The sequence below is a fragment of the Rhincodon typus genome, chromosome 5, assembly GCF_021869965.1.
Source record: "Rhincodon typus isolate 14 chromosome 5, sRhiTyp1.1, whole genome shotgun sequence".
Taxonomy (NCBI): domain Eukaryota; kingdom Metazoa; phylum Chordata; class Chondrichthyes; order Orectolobiformes; family Rhincodontidae; genus Rhincodon; species Rhincodon typus.
The window spans coordinates 56,024,980-56,051,269 of NC_063336.1; the positions used below are offsets into that span (position 1 = coordinate 56,024,980).

Consider the following 26,290-nt stretch of genomic DNA (forward strand, 5'->3'; position numbering starts at 1 on the left):
AGAGAGAGAGAGAGAGAGAGAGAGAGAGATAGAGATAGAGATAGAGATAGAGAGGTGGGTGCGGAAAAGAAAGATTTTGTCGGTGTGTGAATGTGTAGTGTGGTGGGGTCACCTGTAGTGCAACATGAACCCAAGATCCTGGTTGAAGCCATCCTCTTGGGTACCGAACTTGGCTGTCAGCCTCTGTTCGGCACTCTGCGTTGTTGTGTATCCCAAAGTCCGCCTTGGAGGATGTTTACCCGAAGATCCGAAGTCGAATGTCCTCAACCGCTGAAACGTTCCCCAACCGGGAGGGAACATTCCTGTCTGGCGATTGTTATGCAGTGCCCATTCATCCGTTGTCATAGTGTTTGCATGGTTTCACCAATGTACCGTGCTTCAGGGCATCCTTACCTGTAGCATATGAGATAGACAACCTTGGCTGAGTCACGAGTATCTGCCGTCCATGTGGTGGATGGTTTTCTCATAAGTGATACTAGTGTCCATGTTGAAGATCTGACATGTCTTGTAGAGGTTACCATGATAGGGTTGTATAACATTGTGGTCGATGTTGTCCTGAGGGCTGGGTAGTTTGCTGCGAACAATGGTCTGTTTAAAGTTTAGCAGTTGTTTGAAGGTGGGAAGTGGAGGCGTAGGGAAGATCTTGGTGAGGTGCTCATCGTCATCCATAATGTGTTGAAGGCTGCAAAGAACATGGTTCTCCACTCCCTGGAAGTACTGGACGACGAAGGGCACCCTATCGGACATATCCCATGTCTGTCTTCTGAGGAGGTCATTACGGTTTTTCACTGTGGCACGTCGGAACTGGCAATCGATAAGTTGAGCATCGTATCCTGTCCTTATGAGGGCATCCTTCAATACCTTCAGGTGTCCGTCGTGTTCCTCCTATTCCGAACAGATTCTGTGTATACATAGGGCTTGTCCATAGGGGATGGCTGTTTTAATATGTTTCAGGTGGAAGCTAGAGAAGTGCAGCATTGTGAGGTTATCCATATGGCTTGCAGTAGAGCGAGGTATGGAGATGACCGTTCTTGATGGAGATGTGTGTGTCCAAGAATGAGACTGATTCCAAACAGTAGTCCATGGTAAGTCTGATGATAGGATGAAACTCATTGATATAGCTATGTAGTAGTTTCAGTGATTCCTCACCATGAGTCCAAAGGAAGAAAATGTCATCATGTATCATCATGTATCTGGTGTATAGCATTGGTTGGAGGTTCTGTGCACCAAAGAACCTTGTTCAAACCTGGGCATCCTAGGTTTGTTCAGTACATCCTCATCAATGGTGTGAACCTTTGATCTTTTACTTATAAATTCTGTGTCTGGTACTACCTCTCTCACTAACACCTGGAGGAGGACTGAGGCTCCGAAAGCTTGTGTTTTCGAATAAACCTGTTGGACTATAACCTGGTGTCGTGTGATTTCTGACTTTATCATATCATGGTCATTGAGTCCTGTTTGTGCTATCACATCATCCAAATTGTTATGAATTAGGCAAGAATTCTGGTTAAAAATGCTTCAATTCTGCCTCACTCCAATTAGATTTGGAGGGATGATTATCAGATTTTGGGCCTCCTGGCTATGAGGTGCAACATTTTCTGCAGGATAGGCAGAATCACAGGCATTTGGAGAGAAGGGAAGAGCACCAGAAAGGCAATGAGGGCCAAACCTTCAACAACAATTCCAGGCTGTACACTATTGCAACTCACAGATCACCGAAGCACACTTTGCTAGAGCTCAAAAGTGTATTCATTTAACAGACTTAACCTCACAAGGACAGAAAGCACTCAGCTTTCATCTCCACTGCTAGATTTGCCGAAGAGCAGTGTATCAATTATAAGATTGTGGCCCTCAAGCTGCCCAGCAATCCTTTGTAAGATCCATTAACCAGAAAGACATCTATTCACTTGATGTCCAACTAGTCTATGACTACAAGAACTCTCTTATGAGCATGCTCGTCTTCCTGCCTGCTATTATGACTCATTCATCCTTCACAAGCCCAGGCTGCCTGAGAATTTCATTGTGTGGATAGATTTTAGGGGACATCCTTTGAAGATAGTGCTATTCATTGACCTTTGGGAGTCACAGGCAGAAGCAAATGCTAATACAAAACAAGGTTATTTTATCGGCAGGACAGTCATTAAGCTGGCTATTAGGCTTCTGATCAGATAATTCTGCTATCTGGACCAGTCAATTGGTACTTTCAACTCCCTTTTGATTTCTTTGTGGTAGTCTGAACCTTGAGGATAGTGAGGCCCAAGAAGCAGCTCAGGAGGAAAAGCTGGAGGTGAGAGAGAAGAAGGTGAAGGAAGATGGCTGTCATCAGAGGAATTCCCTGCTTCATATCTGCCATATTTCAGGAAGGGGACTTCTATCCTCTCTCTCACAGGCTCTAGCAACATTCCCTATAATGGACAGCTAAACATTGCGAAAAAAAACACACATGCCTCATGATCCTTGTACACACCATGACCAAAAAGCCCAGCTATTCTGAACAGTCAGTCAGTACGTTGCACTGATGTTCCAGCTTCTGACTGAGCGAAAGTCTGGGGCAAGGAAGTAGCAGGAAGTTGGCTCGGGGAAGAGGAAGAGGCCAGCCCACAACTCAGAAGTTCTAGGAGTAGGGAGTTTATAGCTTATCATATATAGTGAACCAGATGATCAACAGAACAAGATCAAAGAAGCAGGACGTAATGCAAGTAGCAAGTTACATTTTTTTCTTCATGATTTTAAACTTGCTTTCTTGATAAAAGTAATGTAAAATATGTCTGAAGAAAAGCAAAGGAGTCTTCAAACTCCTTAAAAAAAAATACTGCACACATTTCAAAAAGAAATATCTTTCAAAGATCATCAAAATTGATATGCCATCTCCAACACATTAACAGAAGATATGAATCATGAAACCAACAGTGTCCTATGCACTGAAACAAAAAACAGAAATTGCTGGAGAAATTCAACAGGTCTGGCAGCATCTGTGGGAAGAAAGTGAAGTTAACATTTCAAGTCTGGTGACTCTTCATCAGAACTGCTCATAGCTGGGGAAAAAGTGGTATTTATGCTGAAGCCAAAGTGGGATGAAGGAGAGAGATTAGCACACAGGTGGAGACAAGGGTGGGCAAACAAAGAAATTATGAATATCAGACCAGACAGAAGAAAAACTGAATAAGTGATAATAAGAGCTAAGAGTGCGAAAATAGATGATCTGTGCTGAATGCAACCTATAACATGCGGTAACAGGCCAAGAAGTATGTGGGAATGGATGACTGTGCTAGAAGCAACACATGTCATGACAAGACTGGGTGTTGTGTCTAAAAAAAAAATGGAAGGATGGAATCAGGCTCTAAACTTATTGAACTCAATGTTCAGTTCTAGAGGCTGCATGGTCCCCAAGCAGAAAATGACTTGTACTAAGGCTTGCTGGAACACTGTAGCACGTCCGTAATAGACTCGGGAGACTGTGATATTTGTCTTTTTAAACTTTGCTTCTTGTTTTTCTGACCTATGGTTATACGGCGCATAGCTGTAATGTAACATTTTTTCTTCATTTCTCTGTTCTGCAACTAAGGGTTGTGACTAGGTACCTTTGTACCTATGATGACATCGTAAGTGGCGACCGATAAAATTTTCACTGTACTCATTTGAGTACTTGTGAAAATGAAGCTAATTCAATTCAATTCAACTGAGTTCGAAATATTGGCGTGGGAACATGGTGGCGAGTTGAAGTGACAGGCAACTGGAAGCTCGGGGTCATTTTTGCAACATAGATATCCTGCAAAGCAGTCAGCCAACCTGTGTCTTGTGTCCCTCATGTAGAGGGAACCACATTGTGAACAGCAAATACAGTAGAACAGATTGAATGAAGTACAGGTGCTTCACCAGGAGGGTATGTCCGGGGCCTTAGGTGGTGAGGATGAAGTAAACGTGCAAGTGTTACACTACGTAGGGCCCTACCATTAATTGTAGAAGTCCTGCCCTTGTTTGTTTTACCAACATGCAATACCTCACATTTATCCAAATTAAACACCATCTGGCACTCCTCAGGGCATTGATCTAATTGATCAAGATCTCTTTGTAATCTTAGATAACCATCTTCACTGCAACGGAGATGGAGAAACTGGAAGATTGGAATAAAGTCTTTACAGGAAGCAGGATATGAGGATGTATAGTTGAGGGATCTGTGTGAATTGAATTGAATTGAATTAGCTTTATTGTCACATGTACTCAACTGAGTACAAATGAAAAGTTGATAACTCGCCACTTACAGTGCCATTCAGGTACAAAGGTACCGCTTCTTCAGTTACAAGATTAGTTGCAGTGTAACAATGTCACCAATACAGAACGCCATCATAGGAGTCAGTGTGTTTGCAGTGTATATTGGTGGCCAGCCTATACCCAGAAATGGAAACAGATGTTGAGGAAGGGAAGTGAGGAGTCAGAAATGAACTAACGTGAGGGAAGGATGGAAATAGGAAGTGAAATTGATGAGAGAGAGAGAAAGAGTGCGAGACAGAGCGCGAGAGAGAGAGAGAGAGCGAGAGAAAGAAGCAGAACCGAGGATATCATTGATATACCAGAAAAAGAGCAGAGAGTGGGGACTGGAGTTGGAAACAAGGAATGTTCCATATGTCCCATGAAGACGCATAACTGGAACCCGTGCTGGTATCTATGGCCACACCTTTGACTTCAAAAAAATGACGAATTAAAGGAGAATTTGTTCAAAGTGAGGTTGGGGTGGAGGAGGTTGGTGGTGGATGGGGATGGTTCGAGCCTTTTTTCCAGGAAGAAGTTGAGGGCCCTGAGACCATCATTATAATGGATGGGGGTGGAAAGGGTTTGCACATCCATGGAAAAGGTGGCTGGAGCCTGCAAACTGGAAATTCTGAAACTGACGTCAAAATAAGGGGACTGGAAAGGGAATTAAAATAAAATCAAAGGAGGTAGAAATAAGTTCTGTGGGCAGGAACAGGCAGAAACAATGGGTCTGCCTGGGCCGTCCTGTTTGTGGACTTTGAGAAGGTAGAAGAGGGCTGTACAGGGTTGGGGGACTATGAGCTCAGAGGCTTTTGTGGGGAGATCTCAAGATGAGGTGAGGTTTGTGACAGCCTAATGGACACAACTGCCTAATGTTCAATCGTGAGGTCATGGTCCAGAGGAAGATTGGAGGAGGTGTCTAAGATCTGGTGCTCAGCATCCAAAATGTAGACGTCAGTACACCAGACAACAACAGCACCACATTTGTTGGCAGACTTAATTACAAAGTCAGGGTTGGATCTGAGAGTGTGGAGTGCAGTCAGTTCAGAGGGAGATAGTTTGGAATGGGTAAGTGGGGGCAAAGGAACTGAGGCAACCAACGTCTCATCGACAGTTCTCAATGAACAAGTCAAGTGCAGGTAAAACACCAGAGGAAAAGGTACGTGTGGAAGGAGAGTGTTGGAGGTGGGTGAAGGGGTCTGTAAGATTGGGAGAGGACTCCTATCCAAAGGATTGGGGATGGCGTCGACGGAAGAAAGGTTCAACATCATGCCGTGCCTGAAATTCATTCAAGTGGGGGCGCAGAGGGATAAAATTAAAACCTAAGCTGATGACAGAACATTCAGCAACAGAGCACGGAAGGTCAGAAGGGACAGTATATACCCAACAAGTGGTGGGATGAGGGGAAAGGATGCAGTTAGAGGGAAGGAGGGACGAGCTTTGTTCCTGAGGGTTGTGGGTAACTCTGAATTGTTTCAGCTTGTGTTAATGCCTGAAAGGAATAAAAAACGTTTCTTGTTAGCGCATCAAATGAGCTGGAGAATGAAATAAAACTGGAAGGCAGGACAGCTCTGAGACAGTATGAAGTGGTGTTGATGGAGACAAAGTCGAGAATGTTAATATGGTGCAGCAGAGCACTGAGTGTAGGTCTCAGGATGAAGACAGAACAGCTGTCCAAGAAGCATTGTTTATCATGTAGATAACTGTGATCCTATGTGGATTCAAAACACGACAAATGAAACTTCAGTGGAAATTCACATGGGGGGAGTCTGAGCTGGAGGCAGTCCCTGAGGAATGAGATGTGGCTATGAAAGCGAGCTTTGGCAAAGGCTTTGTCAAATACTAGGAGAGAAAATGAAAATAATGGTGGAGAACAAGAAGAAAGGTTAGAATGGAAATCCTGCTGGAGAGAGGAACAGAACTTCAAGTTGGGCATACCTGGCAATGAGGTAAACACAAAAATAAAACAAAGAACTGCAGATGCTGGAGATCTGAAACAAAAACAGAAATTACTGGAAAAACTCAGCAGGTCTGGCAGCATCTGTGGGAAGAAAGCAGTGTTAATGTTTACCTTCCCCTTTCATTTCTCTCTCTCTGGGCTCCATCTCCACCTATTCGCTCAACTCACCCCTTCCCCCTTCCCCCAAATTCCTCTCCCCACTTCGACTTCAGTATAAATACTATATTTTCCTAGCTACAAACAGTTCTGACGCGTCACTCGACTCAAAACATTAATTCTGCTTTCTCCACACAAATTGCCAAATCTGTTGAGTTTCACCAGCAATTTTTGTTTTTGTTTCAGATCTTCAGTGTCCGCCAATCTTTGGTTTTATTTTAGTGCCCAATGCACTGTTTATTCCACAGTAAATGGTGAGCTAAGCATCAGAAAAACATGTTAAAATTGCAAATTGGATTACCTAAAGGAGCATTTAAAACAAAAAATCCACATAGATTCTGTTATTAGTTTATGAAACGACAATGAAAATGGAATTTTAACCCAAAACACCAAGAGATCGTCAGATGAGGGTGGAGTGTACAAAGCACAAAAAAAAATCACTGATATAGTGAAAGCTGTAGTTGAAGTAAAGGTGAATGTATTCATGTTTTCCAATCAAGACATTCAAATCATGTGGCAAAACATACAGCAATTACTGAGAGCTAGTGTAAGAATTACATCTTTAAATTTGCGGAGTGCATTAACTTCGTCAAATAGAAACAGCTCCTTACTGAATGGTGCAAATTACATTTTCTTATGTTAATAGTAGACATGGCAGAGCTGTTCAGTATAAAGACGTTGATTTTGGACATCAAGTTTCAACTAGAATCTGAATTTGTTTGCAAGAGTCTTTGCAGGAAGTTTGAAACTGAACTGTTTGCAACAGTGTCTCCACTGACATAGCAATCAAGCTATTTTGTGTTAATTTAACCTTGATTTACAGAAAATGGTGATGCTTACATCATACAGAGCTTCTTCTTTGCTTCGAAAGAAAATGGAATGGTGGCATTACTAAAAATTAAACTGAGCATTTGACAGAACAGCACAGAGAATCTTGGAATAGTTGGTACTTCCAAGCATCGTGAATTGTGCATGATATAAAAAGCTTCTAAGAACATACAATCAAGCATACAATATTCAGCAGGTCACTTGTGAAGAATGGAAAATTCTTCGAACTGTCCTAAGTAACAGAGCGTGGTACAGAGGCATTTTGATCTCTGAATGAAGTGAAGTGGCAGTTGAGACACTTTGCAATAAGTGCATGAATGTCTTAATCAACCACTGCACAGAGCAAATGAATAATTGCAACAACCTTATAAACAAATATTGCCCAAAAAATGTTCACAAAAGCGCAATATCATGTTGCATTGACAGTTCTGAACAATGTTCTAAGTGACCTGGTTACATTGTACAAATTCTTTGTATGCAAAAGGACAAGATCAACAAACGTAAAACAAAGAATTGAAGATACTGGTCACTGGATTCAAAATGTTAACAAAACATTTTCTCTCTAAAGATGCTCCATACTTGCTGAGTTTCTCTACCAATTCCTGTTTTTGTTTCAATAAACTGAAGACTCTGTATCTAGGTAAATATCTTTATTGAAGTCATTAAGTTAATAAGGTTCTGGATGCTTTAGACAATTATGTTGACACTAATACGATTAATTCAACTCCTTTGTGACCACTTGGATAGTAGATTTCCCAAAACGTAATTACTGGATTGGCATGCATTTAATCAGGGTGCAAACGCCAAAATAACTGATTGCGAATTTGATATCAAAATATCAAATTATATCAATATCAAAATATTTCACTCTGACACCAAACTATAAAGACAGTGTGGCCATAAAGATTTGTCAACAGTACTCCAATTGCAAATTTACGCCTGTGGAAAATGTCTAGACAGAGTCTATTCAGACATTCAGATTTAATAAAATTAAAGCTAAAAGTCAACCAATTTCAAAAAATGTCCATTCATCAGGGCAATTATGCAACATTTCAGACATTAAGCGCTGATCATGAGTATGGATTCAGCCTAATGAACTTGATAAAATCCACAGCCAAAAATAGTGTTGAAATAGATTACTTGGACAACCTGATGCGAATTAGGTCATACCTTTCATCCAAACAAAATATCAACCTGGATGCACTATACAATTAAGAGCAAAATATCACAGATGCTGGAAATCTGAAACAAAGAGAGAATGTTGGGGAACCTCAGCAGTTCTGGCAGCATCTGAAGAGAGAGAAACAGAGTTAAAATTTGAGGTTAGTATAATTTTTCTTCAGAGCTGGAGAATTGGGGTTCCAAGAAGAGTCATACTGGACTCAAAAGATTAATTCTGTTTGTGTCACAACAGATACTGTCAGACATGCTGAATTTCTCCAGCATTACTCTGTGTTTGTTGCAGTGTGTAATCACTGGGCAGCAAATAAGGACAGGCACAAAAAGCTGTAAACAAAGGAGTAAATGAAGTATTAGTGTCATTTTTTTGGGTCACATTATACTTAGTGTACATATTGCCACCACTAAATAGGTCCCCAGACTTCTGAGTTGAGCCCACAATTTTGTTTATTTTGGCAGGTAGAATGCATGTAACTGCAAAATAATATAAAGGTATACTTTTAATTGTGAAGAAACACACTGCGAAGAAATTATGCTCAATGCATGCTTCGGTTTAAACACTCTCCTCAGACTACTCAGAGTTCAGCACAAGCCTCACAAAAATTAAAGGGACTACTAGGCTCCCGAATTAGCTTCAGGTTGGCACTTATGAAGTAAGGCATCATACCGCCCCACATTCCAGACCTCTGGCTACTCCATGATATCTCGCTTCCCTCTGGTGCTGTGCAAGATAATGGGACAAACCTCAAAACTCTCCCTCAGAAGAACCAACTGCTTAAGTGATGGTTGTCATAGAATGCCTAAATGAACTAAGAACAATACAGCATAGGAACAGGTCCTTCAGCCCTTCAAGCCTGCGCCCACACATTTTGCCCTTCCAGACTAAAACTGTCTTCATTTATAGGATCCGTGTCCCTCTATTCCCTTCCTTTTCATGTCCTTGTCCAGGTGTTTTTCAAATACCGCTGTTGTATCTGCTTCCACCACCTCCTCTGGCAGCGCATTCCAAATACTCACCACCCTTTGTGTGAAAAAATTGCCTCGCACATCTCTTTTAAACTTCCCCTCTCACACCTTGAATCGGTGTCCCTTAGTAATTGAGGCCTCCACCCTGGGAAAAAGCCTCATACTTTACACTCTATCCATACCATTCACAATCTTATAAACTTTTATCAGGGAGCTCCTCAACCTCCTGTGTTCTCGTGAAAACAAATCCAGTCTGTCCAACCTTTCTTCATAGCTAAAATCCCCCATATCAGGCAACATCCTGGTAAACCTTTTCAGTACTCCCTCCAAAGCATCCATGTCCTTCTGGTAGTGTGGTGAATAAAACTGTATGCAAAATTCCAAGTGTAGCCTAACTAAAGTTCTACAAAGCTGCAGCATAACTTGTCTATCCTCACACACAATGTCCTTTCCAGAGAAGGCAAGCATGCTATAAGCCATTTTTACTACCTTACCTACCTGCACTGCCACCTTCAGTCACCTGCGGATCTGCACACCCAAATCCCTCAGTATATCAATACTTCTAAGTATTCTGCCATTCACTGTATAACTTCCACCTGAACTAGACCTTCCAAAGTGCATCACCTCACAACTGTCCAGATGAAATTCCCTTTGCCATTTTTCTGCCCCCAACTGATTTAGATTGTCTGTATCCTCTGACACTACCCACAACTCCAACAATCTTTGTATCGGCCGCAAACTTACTAATTAGATGAGCTACTTTTTCCTCCAAATCATTCATATAATTCATGAACAGCAGAGGACCCAACACTGATCCCTGTGGACCATCACTAGTCACAAACCTTCATTCTGAAAAGCATCTTTCCATGGCTTCTCTGTCTCCTATGACTAAACCAGTTCTGTACCCACCTTGCCACCTTGCCCCGAATACCATGTGTCTTTACCTTTTGTACCAATCTGCCATGATGGACCTTGTCAAAGGCTTTACTGAAGTCCGTGTAGATAACATCAACCGCTTTTCTGTCATCAATCATCGTTGTCACCTCCTTGAAAAACTCGGATCAAGTTAGTGAGGCACAGCTTTGCATGACGTGCACACTTAATATGACCCACCTTCAATAAAAACCCCACTGGCTCTAAGTAGACAGCAAACTGATCTCAATACCAATTAAAGACTGTCCCACGTGAAAATCTGAACTTGAATCAATTTGGCACCAGAGGTGGGTTTATGGCTTGAAAACAATCCCTGTTCTTGTTTCCTGCCTCGGTGAGGAGAATTCAACCTAATAAGTTTTCTGCAATGTTACAGTTTAGTTACTTATCTACGTAAAGGTTTAAGTCACTTGTATGTGTGATGAGATCAGTTCCCTTCCATCGAAGCAGCACAAGTTGACAAACAAAATACAGCATTTTCTAAAACTGCTGAGCCTCAGATAATTTGGCTTAAAGGCAGTTAAGACATTCTCAAGATGGTTGTTGATTCTCTTATCATGGAGAGGGGTGAGGAATAGCGTATGTGCCTTGAAAAGGAAAAGAATGATTTTAATCAAACTCTATATTCTCCTGTAAGGCAGCTTAGTTTGCTTAGAACCCAAAATAATTGCAGTGGAAATGGACTTTAATCAGTTCCATATCAGTAGGCATCAGCTCAGGAGTACATCAGTGAAAGTGACATTTAAACTGGAGGTGAACAAACAATTTTATTGCACAACTTCTTTTCTACAAATGCAGAAACTGTCTAAAAGGATTTGGAATCCTTACAACAAAAATAACAAACATAATTCCAACAATTTCTTTGTAGGGATTCAAAGACAAATTTTAAATTTAATAACAAATAATTAGCCAAAACAGATGGAGTTTCACGTATGACAAAATGAAGGATGGTCAAATTATTTCTGAAAATTATATTTTCTTCAGTTTGGAATATCTAAAATAATTTTACTGGTAACCAATGTGTTTAAAAAAAGGGGCTTGTGGCTCAGTGGTAGTATCCCTAGCTCTGAGCTAGAAGGTCCACATTCAAGTTCCATCTGCTCTAAAGGTGTGTCATAACATTTCCAAACAAGTTGTTTACAAATATTTATAACTCCTTGCTTTCATGTGCTATGCAAGTATTAATAAAATCCAGAATACTGTCACTTGTGCAAAATCACGAAGCAACTTCTGGCAACTGTACAAGCACAGTTAAACACATAAATCAGGAAATTTCTTGTCCTGTTCCTTTAAGATCTGCACTAAAATACATGTCATCATCACCTGATGTAGTATTCAATATGCTGAAGGACAAAGTTTGACACTTCCACTTCCATTTAATATGCATTGAATGCACCAAAATAAAGAGCTTATCCAATCCAGTATATTATTCTTAAATAGCGTGGTCTGCTTTAATTGCTGCCAAACAATCTCTCCAATACTGAAATGAACTTTTACACACATGAACTTTCATTCCTTTAGCTTTCCATTATTGGTGGATTTTTAAAACCTAAACACATCTTATTTTACTTTATGTCTTTCATTTCTGTTAATGTAACATTACTTTCTCTCTCTTTATTACTTTTTGTGGCTGATTGACATTGAATTCAGTATTCTTGTTGCCATGTTCTCTGTGTTGCTCATTAACAATTCTTCAATCCAATTAATTTTTTTCCTTTATTCATTCATGGGATGAGGGCGTCGCTGGCTCGGCAGCATTTATTGCCCATCCCTAACTGCTCAGAGGGCAGTTAAGAGTCAACCACATTGCTGTGGGTCTGGAGTCACATGTAGGCCAGACCAGGTAAGGATGGCAGTTTCCTTCCCTAAAGGACGTTAGTGAACCAGATGGATTTTTCTCACAATTGGCAATGGATTCATGGTCATCATGAGACTGTTAATTCCAGATATTCTAATGATTAACTAAGTAAATAGAGTTGCTGCTTCTACTCAGACAGAATGAAGATATTCCTTTGAGGATGTTCTGTTTATGATTAATTGATTGGCAACAAATTGCCATGCAAATGCCCATATAAAGTGTCTAGGCAAGTGCAAGTCTAAAGAGTTGCTCAGAGCAAAACCCAACCCAATAATTCACGTTGAGCCTCCTCATTTTTCTCAATTTATTTTGGGCAGATGGGAACAGGAGTAAGCCATTCAGTTCTTCAAGCCTGGTTGATCATTCAATTATAGTTACTTTAACAAACCTGTTCAGACACTGTATGACAAGTAGATGGGACCTGAACCCAGACCTCCTGGTTCAGAGGTAGGGACATTACCACGACACCCGCCAGGGCATGGTGGCTCATTGGTTAGCACTGCTGCCTCACAGTGCCAGGGACTCAGGTTTAATTCCACCCTCAGGCAACTGTCTGTGTAGTGTTTGCATGCTCTCCCCGTGTCGTGTCAGTTTCTGCTGGGTGCTCCGGTTTCTTCCCATAGTCTAAAGATGTGCAGACTAGGTGGATTGGCCACGCTGAATTGCCCATAGTGTTCAGGGATGTGCAGACTATAGATTAGCCATGGGAAATGCAGGGTTACAAGAGTAGGTTGGGGGTGTGGATCTGGATGAGATGCTCTTCCGAGGGTCGATGTGGACTTGATGGACCGAATAGCCTGTTTCTGCACTTTAGGGATTCCATGATTCACCACAAGAGCCCTTACCATTCGATTATGTAATAGCTATTTATGGTGCAACTCAGCTTACCTATGATTGTTCTAAAGAACCATATAGTAGAGGTGGCCCTTCAACCCATCAAGTCTGTACCAACAAATCTACGTAAATCCACACTATTCTTACTTTCCAGTGCTTGTCCCACTGTTTTGTATATTATGTTATGCCATTTCAAGTATCATTATCAAACAACAAGATGTTGATCTCAATATCAAAAGCTTCTAATTTTAGACTGCACAGACTTTCCGCATCTAATCAAGTTGGCAATTTTCCATTTGTCACGAGCATCCAGCTTTCACTTCTTTTCCCAAAATTATATATACTGTAGTGTATTTAATGAACAGTATGGTACTGAATAGAGCAATCTTCCAGAAAAGCTTTGTTGTTCTGAAATAATAACTTTCCTTAATTGCATAATCATGTCTAAGCACAGCAATGTAACCAATCTGATTCTTGCCTCTTGATTGGCTGTATTTAACTTGGCAGTCAACTCTTCCCGCAGGTTTTCCATTTGCTGTTTTAACTGATTTTTCTCGTCTTCCATTCGCAGCCGTTCCTTCTCAAGATTTTGGTCCATTTCCTAAAAGGGGAAGGATATCGTTAGAGATTATGGTTTTTAAATATGATTTCATGCACACATATATATTTCTCCTGCAGGATTTCAAAATAGTCATTTTCAGGGTAGACTTTAGTGAATTAAGATGAATTATCAAACTTTTACTTTGTCTACAGAAGGGATTCCAAACTGAGTTACTGCATCCAATGGAGTCAAGAGCAAAAATTTTCAGGTCACAAATTCTGAGGCAGCAACGGCTATTGTGGAGCTCCAAAATGAGTGCTAACAGCAATGTGGCTCCTTTAAATCATCACACATTTTTTGAATATTAAGCATGGCTTAACTGCCCAATCCTTAAAGCCCACTGCTGTCTTGAAAAATTCAGTGGCAAAATTTTGCTTTCTACTTCAATTTGATTTGATACATTTCTCCCATCCCCTGCTCTCACAGGGTTCTCATCACCTTCCTGACGCCCCCCAACTCAAAGTCTGCTGTCACCTCATGTTCCCTCATGCTCATCACATATCTACATATCTCTCATATCCTCCCCCTGCCCCAATCACACGCTCATTCCTGTCCCCAACACATTTCAAGTACCAAATGGGGTCACTGTGGTTAAAAAGTGGAGGAAACACTGCCAACATTTTCAGCAACACACATTGCAAAACTGTTCAAATGGAAAACAACCTGATAGCACAGAATTGAAATATAAACAGAAAAAAATGACAGTTGATAGTTCAATATTTTAATCTGCTTGTATCATTAACATGGCTGTTAACATGATCTGAATCTCATGAACCTACATTCTACAAAAGACCAAATAACTTCTCTGCCCTGCCAGTATACCTGGACCACTTTCATGGGATCTGGCTTCACTGACAAGACCAATATTTGTTACCCATCCCAAATTGAATGGTTTGTCCTGTAACTTCTGGATGGTCCCAGTCACATTACTGTAGGTCTATGGTCACACGGCCAGACCAGGTAACAACATCAGTTTCAGTCCCAAAAGGACACAAATGAACAAGGTACAGTTTTACAACAATTATTCATAATTTCATGATCACTATTACAGAAACTAGCTTTACATCATGAGTTCATTAATTGAATTTAAATTCCACCTGCTCTCATGGTGGGATTTGAACCCATATCCCCAAAGCATTAGCCTGGGTCTCTGAAATACTAGCCCAGCGATTTTACCACTGCTCCAACATCTCTCCAGAATTCCAAATGGGTGCAGTGGAACAGCTGCAAAATTCAGGACCAAAGTGAGCAGCTTCCCTGCAGGCTTCGATACCCTGCTGTCATGGTCTAGTGAAGTTCAGAACCTACACTGGATGTGAACAGTCACCAAGTTTTGATGTCCCCCAGACAGGGTGATTAATGGAAAACTTCATTATAAACTTCATAAAAAATATAAGCAATAGTTTCTGCTGTTGCCAGTGTAGGTAGTAAACTTAAATTTGCTGGGTGAGCCAAATGAGATAAACATAAAAAGAACACATTGAAAGGTCAATTGGTCAGATGGCAACTTAACTATTCAACGTGCAACCAGCTGCCAGTACAAGGGCACAACAACATTTCATTGAGTGTTCTCAGAGTAGTAATTAACCTCCATTGTGTTTCTAGGCCAGTTTCCAATAGCAAGCATCAGCCTTTAGTTTTGTTCTCATTTTTTTTTGAAAGAAGGTGCTGTTAAAAATTCAATTCTCAACTTCAACTCAGTTCCAAATCAAAATTCAGGAAAATAAACAACAAATAATGATGGTCTCAACAACAGTCCTAACTGATCCACTACCTTTTCACACACCAATCCTGCAATCCCAGGAATCAGTATAGTAAACCTTTGATGCATTCCCTCCATAGCCAGAACATCGATCTTCCGATATGGTGACCAAAACTACACACAATATCCTCGGTGCAATCTCACCAAGGTCCTGCACAATTGCAGCAAGACATCCTTGTTCCTGTACACAAATCCTCTCATTATTAGGGCCAATAATTCTAGGAATAACAAAACTTTGTTGAGGATGGATTGAAGAATTTTGGACTATTCTTGTTGGAGAGAAGGCGGCTAAGAGAATACTTGTTGGAGATTTTCAAAATCATGATCTGACTGGATAGAGTAGGTATGAAGAAGTTCACACTCGTAGAAGAAAAAAAGAATGAGGGTAACGTCAGAAAAATCTTTGTCACACAGCACGCAGCATGCAGCACACAGCGCTGCCTGGAAATCTGGAGAAGGCAGGTTCAAGTGTTCAGGATGTGGGAAGAAGGCTGGAGATTAGAACTCAATAATAGAATAACTGTAGGCACAATGGGCCAAAAGGTCTCCTTCTGCATTGTAACAATTCTGCAATTCTGTGATAGTTCTTTCATAATACTATGTTTGCTTTGTCTGACTGTATTATGATTTTTTTAAAAACTCCATCAACTACTTCCTTAATAACAATTCCAGCAATTTCTGAATGACAGATGATGTGAAGTTGGGTAGCGTATTTATAAATTGGAAGGCAGGATGTTAGAATTGGATGTTTGTAAAGTGATTGGGTGAGGTGGGGGGAGCGGGATTGTGTGGTCCCTTTAAAAGATGGTGTGTTCTTTTTAGGCTTGTAGATTTAAAAAAACATGCAGGTGCACAGACAGCTCCTGAAATTGAAACATTGTATCAAAGGCTGCGTGGTTAACAACCCAGGCAGTAGTTTGTGTTGTTTTGAAAATCAACCAATTAACTTAAGCCAGGCACTTAGAGACTAAAAACCAATTAAATTTAAAATCTGATGATTTTGACAATCTAGGACCAATCCTACTGTAAAAAATTCATAGGTCATCAGGGGTATAAAAGAAGAAGGCCTTTGAAAATTGGTGAGAGAGCAATTGCCACCTACTAGAGTTAACAAGCCATCAGCTCTAAAGAGAAAATCACTGGCTCTCTCAGAATTCTCTAAACTCTCAGAATAACCATCATTTAACTAAAGGTAATGCGGCACTCTTAGCTAACATTCCTGACACAAGAAGTCAACGGAGAGAGGCGTTCCTGACATAAGAAGTCGATGGAAAAAGGTGTTCCTGACTAGGAATAGCAGAGAGAGCGCGGAGCATTCTGGATGACGTATCCTGGCTGTAATATCGAGAGACTAAGTTTTAAGTTTTTTTTAATTGATTTGGTTTATTTAAGGGGGACTTGTACCTATTGGAACAGCATACCACGAGAATTTTGTTTTATTTGGGAACAGTTAGTCGTTATGGAAGAATTGTTCAGTTTGTTAATAGTTCTGTTAATTTGTTCACTGTCAATAGTTAGGCAAATAAATTGTTACTTGTTGATTATAAAGGGACTGTCAGGGGTTCACTTCATTTAACCTCCCCTTTATAACAGGTTGAAAGATGAGAGCAGGTTATATCATTTTTCACACTTCTTTTAACAGATTATGAGGCAAGGCGAGCCTCTCTGGGTATTTCGATTTTATTTATCGGAGTTAGGGCGGGGAGGTGGAACTCCGCTTCATAACACAAACATTCAGCTAACTGGTCTATAGTTTCTGATCTTTTTGTCTTCTGTCTTCATTGAATAGAGGTTATCCAATCTATTGAGATTGAGACAGCAAGTAGGGAATTTTGGAAGGTTATACCAGTGCATCCTCTATTTCTGCAGCTACTTTTTTAAAGCCCTAGAATGAAACCCATCATTTGTAGAGAAATTGGAGCCCTCATCTCATTATCTTACTAAAGTATTTTCTCTTGTGATAGTGATGGAAAATGCTAGAATCCATTATTGAGGAAGAAATGGCAGCACATTCAGAAAAGCTTAATTTGATTAAAAAGAATCAACATGGTTTTGTAAAAGGGAAATCACGTTTGATGAATTTACCAGAGTTCTTTGAGGATACAACAAGGAAAATGAATCTGGTAGATACACTGTATTTGGATTTCCAGAAAGTATTCAATAAAGTGCCACATAAAAAGTTATTACACAAGATAGGCATTCACAGTGTCAAGGGACGGTGATATATTATGGCGCCTGAGTATCTTAGAAAGTACATTGACCACGGATGCCCAGATTTCATTTGCGAGATCTGCTCCAAGCCTATCACATTAGTATGGTGATAGTGCTACACAACACAATGCGAAGATGGGATTTTGTCTCCACAAGAAATGTGAGGTGGTCACTCTTACCAACATTGTCATGGACAGATGCATCTGTGGCAGGCAGATTGGTGAGGATGAGGTCAAGTATGTTTTTGCCCTTTTGTTGGTACCCTCATCACTGGCCATTGACCCAGTCTAACAGTAATGTCATAGAGCCATGCAGCATAGAAGCTGACCCTTCTGTCCAACCAGTCCATGCCATGTAATTCCAAACTCAACTAGTCCCACCTACCTGCTCCTGAACCATATACCTCTAAACCTTTCCTATTCATGTACTTATCCAAATGTCTTTTGAACGTTGTAATTATATCCACATCCACCACTTCTTCAGGAAGCTCATTCCACATTCGAATCACCCTCTGTGTAAAAATTTTCCCCTCATGTCTTTTTTTAAACCTTTCTCCTCTCACCTTAAAAATGTGCCACCTAGTCTTGAGATCCCTTAGCCTAGGGAAAAGACAACTACCATTAACTTTATCTATACGTCCTATTATTTTATAAACTTTTATCAGGTCGCCTCTCAGCCTCCTACACTCCAGTGCAAAAAGTCCCAGCCTTCCTTTATAACTCAAATCTCCCATACCCAGCAACATCCTGGTAAATCTCTTCTGAACCCTCTCTACTTAATAATATCCTTCCTATAACCGGGTGACAAGAACTGGACACAGTATTCCAGAAGAGGCCTCATCAATGTCCTGTACAACCTCAACATGACTTCTCAACTCCTGTACCCAAAGGACTGAGCAATGAAGGCAAGGGTGCCAAATGCCTTCTTAACCACCTTGTGACGCAAACTTCAAAGATTTATGTACCTGAACCCCTAGGTCCCTCTGTTCTTTACAACACTGTCCAAGGCCCTACGATTAATTGTATAAGTCATGTCCTTGTTTATTTTACCAAAATGTAATACCTCACATTTACTTAGATTGAACTCCAACTGCCATTTTTCATCCCATTGACCCAGTTGATCAAAATCCCCTTGTAATCTTAGAAAATCTTCTTCACTGTCTACTATGCCACTGATTTTGGTGTCATTCGCAAACTTACTAACCATGCATTCTATATTCTATTCAAATCATTTATATAAATGGAAAACAAAAGAGGATCCAGAACCAATCCCTGTGGAACACCACTGACGACAGGCCTCCAGGCTCTCCTCTTTATTTTACATAAACCTCACTGGCTGCTTTTCTCCTGCTAGGTAGTTTGCTTACACATTCTAATTTCTGTCTCTTTTTGTTAAGATCATGCTTTGCTGCTTTGAAATGTTTTTACAATCTTCTGGCCTACCACTAATCATCTCTTCTATTAATTTATAGTATCTATAATTACCTTACTTAGCAATTTTACACCATCCTCTGAGTCTTTCTTTCTCAATGGAATATCTTTGTTGAGAGTAATTAATTAAGACCTTAAATGTATGCCACTGGTAAACTACCATCTTATCTTACCAACCTATTTTCCCAGTCCATTGTGGCCAACTCTGTGTTCATACCTTTGTAATTTCCTTCCCACCCTCGAAATGAACGCAAGATTTGTTCATGCTGTGATCATTCTTGCCTGGAGGATGTCTACTATGAGATCATTCGTTAATCCTGTCTCATCACTCATTTCTGGATCTAAAATATTAAGACACCATAGGTATTTGTAGATTATAATTTCCACTAACCAAGCACAACTTTTTCTTTTCTCTTTCATGTGCGTCTTGAGCAGATTCTAATGTCGACTGATGTATTTGAGACAACTCTTCCATACTGGTTCTGAAAGTCTCTCTTAGATATCTAGTTTCCTCTTCAAGTTTAAACTGCAGACTTGCTATCTCCTCTTCATAATATCGCCTCTGTGTTTCTTTTTCTTCATTTAAGGACTGAAATTACAAAAAAAAGACATTATTACCTTGCAAAGCTCGTCATATATTTCAGGCCTTGCTGGGAATTATAGGAATTGGGCACAAACTTGAAGGACTTTATTTCAAGAGTGTCAATCATCAGGGTGCATTACAATATATTATATTTATCTGCAATTAAGAAATAGGAAGGGTAACAGTAGAATTGAAGGTTTGATATACGGCCATAAAGAATTAAAGAGATAGAGGTGCAGATCTGAAAACATGACAAATAACTATTGTAAAACAGTCCTGCAAAACTTTATACATTTTGGCCAACTTAGATTAGACGAGAATAACGGTAGGGACATTCATCAAAATGAGAATTACTTCAACAAACTGTATTTATACAAGGCCTTTAACAAAAATATCCCTAAGCATGTCACAGCATTAAGACACCAAACAGGCATAGGTTTTAAGAAATGCCTTAAAGAAAAGACTAGAAAGATGAAGAGATATAGATAGGGAATTTCAGAGCAAAAGGCCTAGGCAATCATAGGCAGGGCTACCCATGGTCAGTGAGTCACAAAAGATGAGACTGAAATAAATGGAGCTCACTCGAAGTATTTTGGAGTTGAAGATTACAGAAATATGGAGAGGAAGGGCCTTGGAGGGAAACAAAAATGAGAACTTTGGAATCAAGTTGTTGCTTAACTGAAAGCCAATGAAGGTCAGCAACCACGGGAATTAAAAGTAAATGGCACTGATATGAGTTAAGATGCCAGTTTTGGACAACCTCAAATTTACCGAGTGCAGACTGTGGGAGACTAGCCGGCATGCATTAGAACGCCTAGACTAGGATTGACAAAGGCATGAAAAAAGGTATCAGCAGCCCTGAGACAGGTAAAATCAGATACTCTTATGGCTGTAGTAACAGGCTTATGTGGATATGTGATTGGAAGCTCATTGTGGGGTCAAATAAATACCAAGGTTGCAAACCTGTGGGTCATCACAGTGGCAGCAGTGCATAACATCTACAAGATGCACTACAGCAACTCACAGACTCATCCAATACCACCTTCCAAACCTATAATTATTTATAAACGACAAGGATAAAAGATGAATGAGAACAGTATCAAGTGCAAATTTGCCTGCAAGCCCATACACCAAGTATATATACATATTTACTTGGGATTACAATGTTTTCACTCCCACACAGTCAAAATCCTGGAATTCCATTCCCTAACACCCCAAGGACTTCAGTGGTTCAAGGAATGAGCTCATCATTACCCACTTAAGGGCATTTAACAATGGGCAATAGATGCTGGCCTATCTAGCAACACACACATCCCACAAATGAATAGATAAAACAGATTGATTTAGTCTCAAATTGTTGCCAGGATCAGGAATGCAGTCAGTGCCCAGGGAAGGGTATTGGAATGGGATCCAAAAATCATGCCTTCATTTTTCCAAATATTTAATTGGAAGAAATTTCTACTCATCTGACCTTGGATTTTAGATGAGCAATCTGTTCATTAAGCAAGAGCAGAACAGTCAAGAGAGGTGATGGTGATGAACGGGTGAGTCATCATAAATGACTACTAAACTTACCAAGGGGGAGCATAAGTAATGTATTTTACATTGGGCTACATCATAAATCTAAAAGCCAAAGAAAATAATTTAATTCTGGGAAATCAAATCATATAGGCACAGTTAATAGACAGACGTGGATTTGGGACTAAATAACCATACACTCCCTTAGTCAGAAGCAAATTGTAAAATATTGCACTCCCTAAAAGAACCCAAGCTCATTTGTGACAGTGCTGCTTATTCCTGATTAGGGGCTCTCCTGAATTTGATGTTAATCCATAAAATACTGTATGAAACAGCTCCATTATCTATCTGTAATAGATGTTACCAAAGAGGCACCCTGCAGCAAGGTTAAGGCCTATAATAATTGGCCTCTGTGGTACTGAAAATCAATTCTTAAGATTTGGAATTAGGACATGGTTTTCATTTGCCCTGTAATCTTAAAATAATCTCTCTACAGTTCTTCTTCAATAAGAGAAATGGGAAAAAAGCCATGACATCCAATGAAAATATAATTAAATCTATTGATCAGGGTCTTTTGTTTCAGCCAAGACCTGTTTTGTTCAACTGACCACAATAAATATTGTTTCCCTTTTTATTCACTTGTGTCTGTATTAGTCATAAAGGTTTTCTCCCACAACCAGACAAAAAACCCATTTCATTAATGGGTGGAGGGTATCACTTGAATGGTCACTAATCATGGCCAATCCCTATTGCTTTCGGTGGCAACGAGTCACCTTCTTGAACTCAACTGAGTGGTCAGCTGGGTAACAGCTGAGAAAGAGAGCCAACCAAAGTGTTTTAGGTTTGGAATAACAAACAGAGTGTACAATGAAGTCCATTCTCTGTATCAATTTACAGTGTGAAAGTTTGCAACTGTAGATAGTGTTGTATTTTAGGCACAAAACATTTCAATGTTGGAGCGAGCCAGAAAGATGAACCACCCATAGTTAACAAAGGTGCTCAGAGAGCATCCAATCAAAAACTAGGGCAAACTAGCAGTAAGGCAGAGGATTGGGAATTTCTTTTTAGGAATCGGTAGCAGCTGATTAAAAAGATAATAAAAAGGCAGAATAAAAACAAATCAGCAAGAGATTCTATAGGTATATAAAAAAAAACCAAAGGGAGAGTGGGACCCTCGGACAATGCAACTAGAGAACTGGGAACAGAGAAATGGCAGATAATTTTAACCAATATTTTGCACCTATTTACACGATGGAAGACACTGTAAGCAACCCAAAGATTTCCGATAGGCAAGGTGCTAAAAATGAGGAAAGGTCTTGGAACTATTCCATCATGAGGGACATAGTCATATTAGTTTGTCAAATACTAAGGTCAGACGAGGTGTCAGGACCTCATATTTGTATCCAAGGGTTTTAAAGAAAGTACCTGCAGAGATAGTGGAGGAATTGCTTAAAAACGTAACAGAACTTCCTGGATTCTGGGAGGGCTTGGATATGAATTGTAAAACAGCTAATGTGATACTCTGTTCAAGAAGGGAGCGAGCTAGAAAGCAAGAAACTACACAGCAATTAGTCTAACAATTGACACTGGGAAAATGCTAGAATCCATTATAAAGGAAAGAATAGCAGGGCATTTGGGACAGCTTCACATAATTGAATGTTTTATGAATGGGAATCATGTTTGACAAATTTGTTAGAGTTCTTTGCGGATTTAACAAGCAAAGTTAATAAAAGGGAAACCAATAAGTGCACTTGCATTTGAATTTCCAGAAGGCATTTGATAAGCTGCCTCATGAAAAGTTTTGCACAAGACAGGAATCAACAATATTGGAGGGTAATATATTAGCACGGATTGAGGATCGATCAACAAACAAAAGACAGAGAGTCAGGATTAATGGGTCATTGTTAGGATGGAAAGGCCTTACTAGTGCAATGCCACAAGGATCAATCCTGTGTCCTCAAACGTTCAACTAAATTAATGATTTGGAAGAAGGTGCAGAGTGAAATGTATGCTAACGGCACTAAAATAGGCAAGAGAGCATGCTTTGTTTTTCATAGGATTGAGTAGCAACATCAATTTGAACTTTACATGACTGATTCCAAAGACCTATACTCATTTTTGGTCAAGAAATTGGATAACAGAAGTGAAAAGTTCCAGACAATAAAAGAACATAACCTTCTCAACAGTCAGTAATTGCTGTCTCTGTTGCTCATCCAAGGTCTGGTGGTTGTCTTGCAAGATGCTCTTTTCTTCTTCAACATGAGATAACCTCTCCTTTAATCTGCAATGCTGTGATTCCAGTTCCCGAATTGTAGCTTCGAGGGTCAATTGAGTAGCTTGAAGGGTTCCAATCTGGCCTAAACACAGTACGGTGCAGTTTTATATTTGTTGCTGAGTAGCTTTAACCCATTCTGTTTCAATACTGAAATATTCCTGAAATCTATTCATGGCTCAGTGGTAGCACTCTCACCTCGGAGTTAGAAGGTTCTGAATTGAAGTCCCACTTCATAACACACAACCTTCATTGACACTCCAGTATAGTCTTGAGGGAGTGCTCCACTGCCACATAGACATCTTTCAGACAAGACTTTAAACCAAGGCCACTTCTGGCCTCCTTAATGAACACAAAATGGCACAACTTGAACACACCACCTTGGTTGTCATTCCAGTACAGTCTTGAGGGAGTGCTGCACTGCCACATAGGCATCTTTCAGACAAGACTTTAAACCAAGACCACTTCTGGCCTCCTTGATGAATGTAAAATGACAAAGATAGATTTACTTAGCGCTCTGGTCAAAATCAATATTAGTAAAACAGGTTACCAACTTATCATCACATTGTTATTTCTGGGACTGTGCACAAATTAGCTACTGTATTTCCTATATTATAACAATAATTTTTTCTAAAAATCATTCATTGCCCATTAACTAATTTCAGGCGTCAGGATGTGATGAAAAACAAAGCATACATGTTCTTTTCTCTATCAGATTAATAATTATAAATTAAAACAGATTCACAGAATTGTTACACCACAGGAGACCATTTGGTCCATCGTGTATGCGATGGCTCTCCAAAGTGCACATCGTGTAGTGCCTACCTTCACCCCATAACCCTGCAGGCTATTCTTTTGTAAAATAATCAATAAAATAATAATGCAATTCCCTTCAGAATGCCTCAATTGAACCCGTGTCCATGACACACTCAGACAGTGCATTCCTGACCATAACGACATGAAAAACTTCTGCTTTTCTTTATACTAATTACTTTAAATCTGTGACATGTTGTTCATGAACCTTTCACAACTGAGAACATTTTCTCCCAATATACTCTGTTCAGACTTCTCACGATTTTGAATATTTCAATCAGACCTCCTCTCAGCCTTCTCTTCATGGAAGACAAACTCAGCTTCAATCTATCTTTTCATTACTGAAATTCCTCATCTCTGGAAGCATTCTCAGAAACCTTTTCTGTACATCCTTCCTAAGATATGGTATCCAGAAGTGAATACAATACTTCAGCTGAGACCAAACTAATTTCATTCAAGTTCCACAAAACCTTCTTGTTCTCATCCTCAAATGTACCTATCAATAAAGCCCTGGATAGCATATGCTTTTCTAATTTCCTTTTCAAGCTCTCCTATACCTTTAATGACTTATGCACTATATACCCAGGTCCCTCTGGCCTTGCATCCCCTTCAGAGTTTACTTTTTATTTTATGTTCTCCCACAACATTGTCCTACCAAAATGCACTATGTCAAATCTCCGCATTGACCTTCATCCGACAACTATCTGCACACTCAACCAACTTGTCTACATCCTTTTGAAGTTCTACACTATTCTGCTCAGAGTTTACAATGCTGCCAAGCAAAATATAGCAGTGTGTTTTCTCTTATGGTTTTTCAAAGTTTTCATATTCTCTATAAACAACCTGTGAGATGAAAAATGAACTAATCTGCCATAAGTAAAACTGATACTCGTTTCACAATTTTAATATTAGAAAATGTTCTACTGTGCTTTACAGAGAATTGATTAAACAAAAATGTATGGCAAGTCAAATAAAGTTATGAGAACAGGTGTTCAAAGCATTTTGAGAGTTACATTTTAAGGTAAATCATGAATGACGGGAAATAGATGGAGATGTAAAGGGGATTAAGAAGAGGGCTGCAGACCATGACACCTGAACAGTTCAAGGCACAACTGTCAATGATATGGCAAAAGAAAGGGTGATGCATCAGAAATTAAAGTCAGCGGCATGGAACATTCCAGGTGCTTGTATCAGTGGTGGTTTCAGATATAGAGGAGGAGTGGGGCCACAAAGGGATTTAAACATGAGCAATTTAAAATTTGAGAAGACTGGGAAATGGTTAATCAACGTAGGCCAAGTGTGATTCATATTATGCAGGACTGGATAGGATATGGGCAAAAGTTTGAGTTGAAGTTTGGTAATAGAATTGGCTAAGAAAGCACAGGTGCAACTTATGACAACATGAGGGAGAGACAAGAGAGAAAAACCTAAAAAGCCTTAGGACTGGTGATAGTTGGGCAAGGAGAAGGGAAAAGAAAAATCACTGACTGCTAAACAAATGGCTTTAATCTTAATGCATATAGCATCTATGAGCTCCACACATGACCTCATACAGGAAAAGTCTAGCACAGTCTAAAACTTTATAGCATAGCCAAAACAAAGTCCTAAAAGTGAGGCGGTATTAGGTCAACAAGCAGTCTTCTTTAAAAATAAAAGTGTCATTGTCCCACGAGCTAATACAATTTTTTTTTTTTTTTTTTAAAGAGAAAAGCAAGCGACAACTTACAAAATGAGAAATTAGAGGACATAAGAACCTACTTGAACCCATAATGGCCCGAATTTTCTCATCTGGGTGATTTTTATATTTATGATCCAGATCAGACAAAAAGTTACAGAAATTTTATGGTAAAGCATCCAGGCCAGAAGTCCTTCAGCAGCACAGTCCAGTGCAGCAATCAATGCAGGTAGCAGCAGCATGGATTAGTATTGGAGCCACACACCCATTTTCAGTAGTAGCTACTTTCTGTTTTTAAACCTACTTTGTCAGCTACTGACAAAAGATAAGTGTTAATGGTAAGTAAGGGGGTAGGGAACCAAGTGGGTTAGAGGGTAGGATGCCAGGTGGGTGGTGACCATAGCTGCCAAACGGATACAGGAGTGAAATCAAAGCAGCCTGTAATATCTCTAATCTTTCC

At 39.9% G+C, this 26,290-nt stretch overlaps 1 protein-coding gene across 6 annotated transcripts in view; it reads right to left on the reverse strand.

Moving 5' to 3' along the window:
• fam184ab (family with sequence similarity 184 member Ab) overlaps nucleotides 1-26,290 on the reverse strand; it is a 173,221-nt gene that overhangs the window by 85,979 nt on the left and 60,952 nt on the right. For all 6 annotated transcript variants that reach the window (XM_020528589.2, XM_048597489.1, XM_020528583.2 and 3 more), the window contains exons 4-6: nucleotides 23,246-23,427; nucleotides 19,361-19,558; nucleotides 13,444-13,566 (exon numbers count right to left, since the gene is read on the reverse strand). In XM_020528589.2, the coding sequence (XP_020384178.1) occupies nucleotides 13,444-13,566; nucleotides 19,361-19,558; nucleotides 23,246-23,427 (503 nt within the window). The remainder of the gene's footprint in view (nucleotides 1-13,443; nucleotides 13,567-19,360; nucleotides 19,559-23,245; nucleotides 23,428-26,290) is intronic.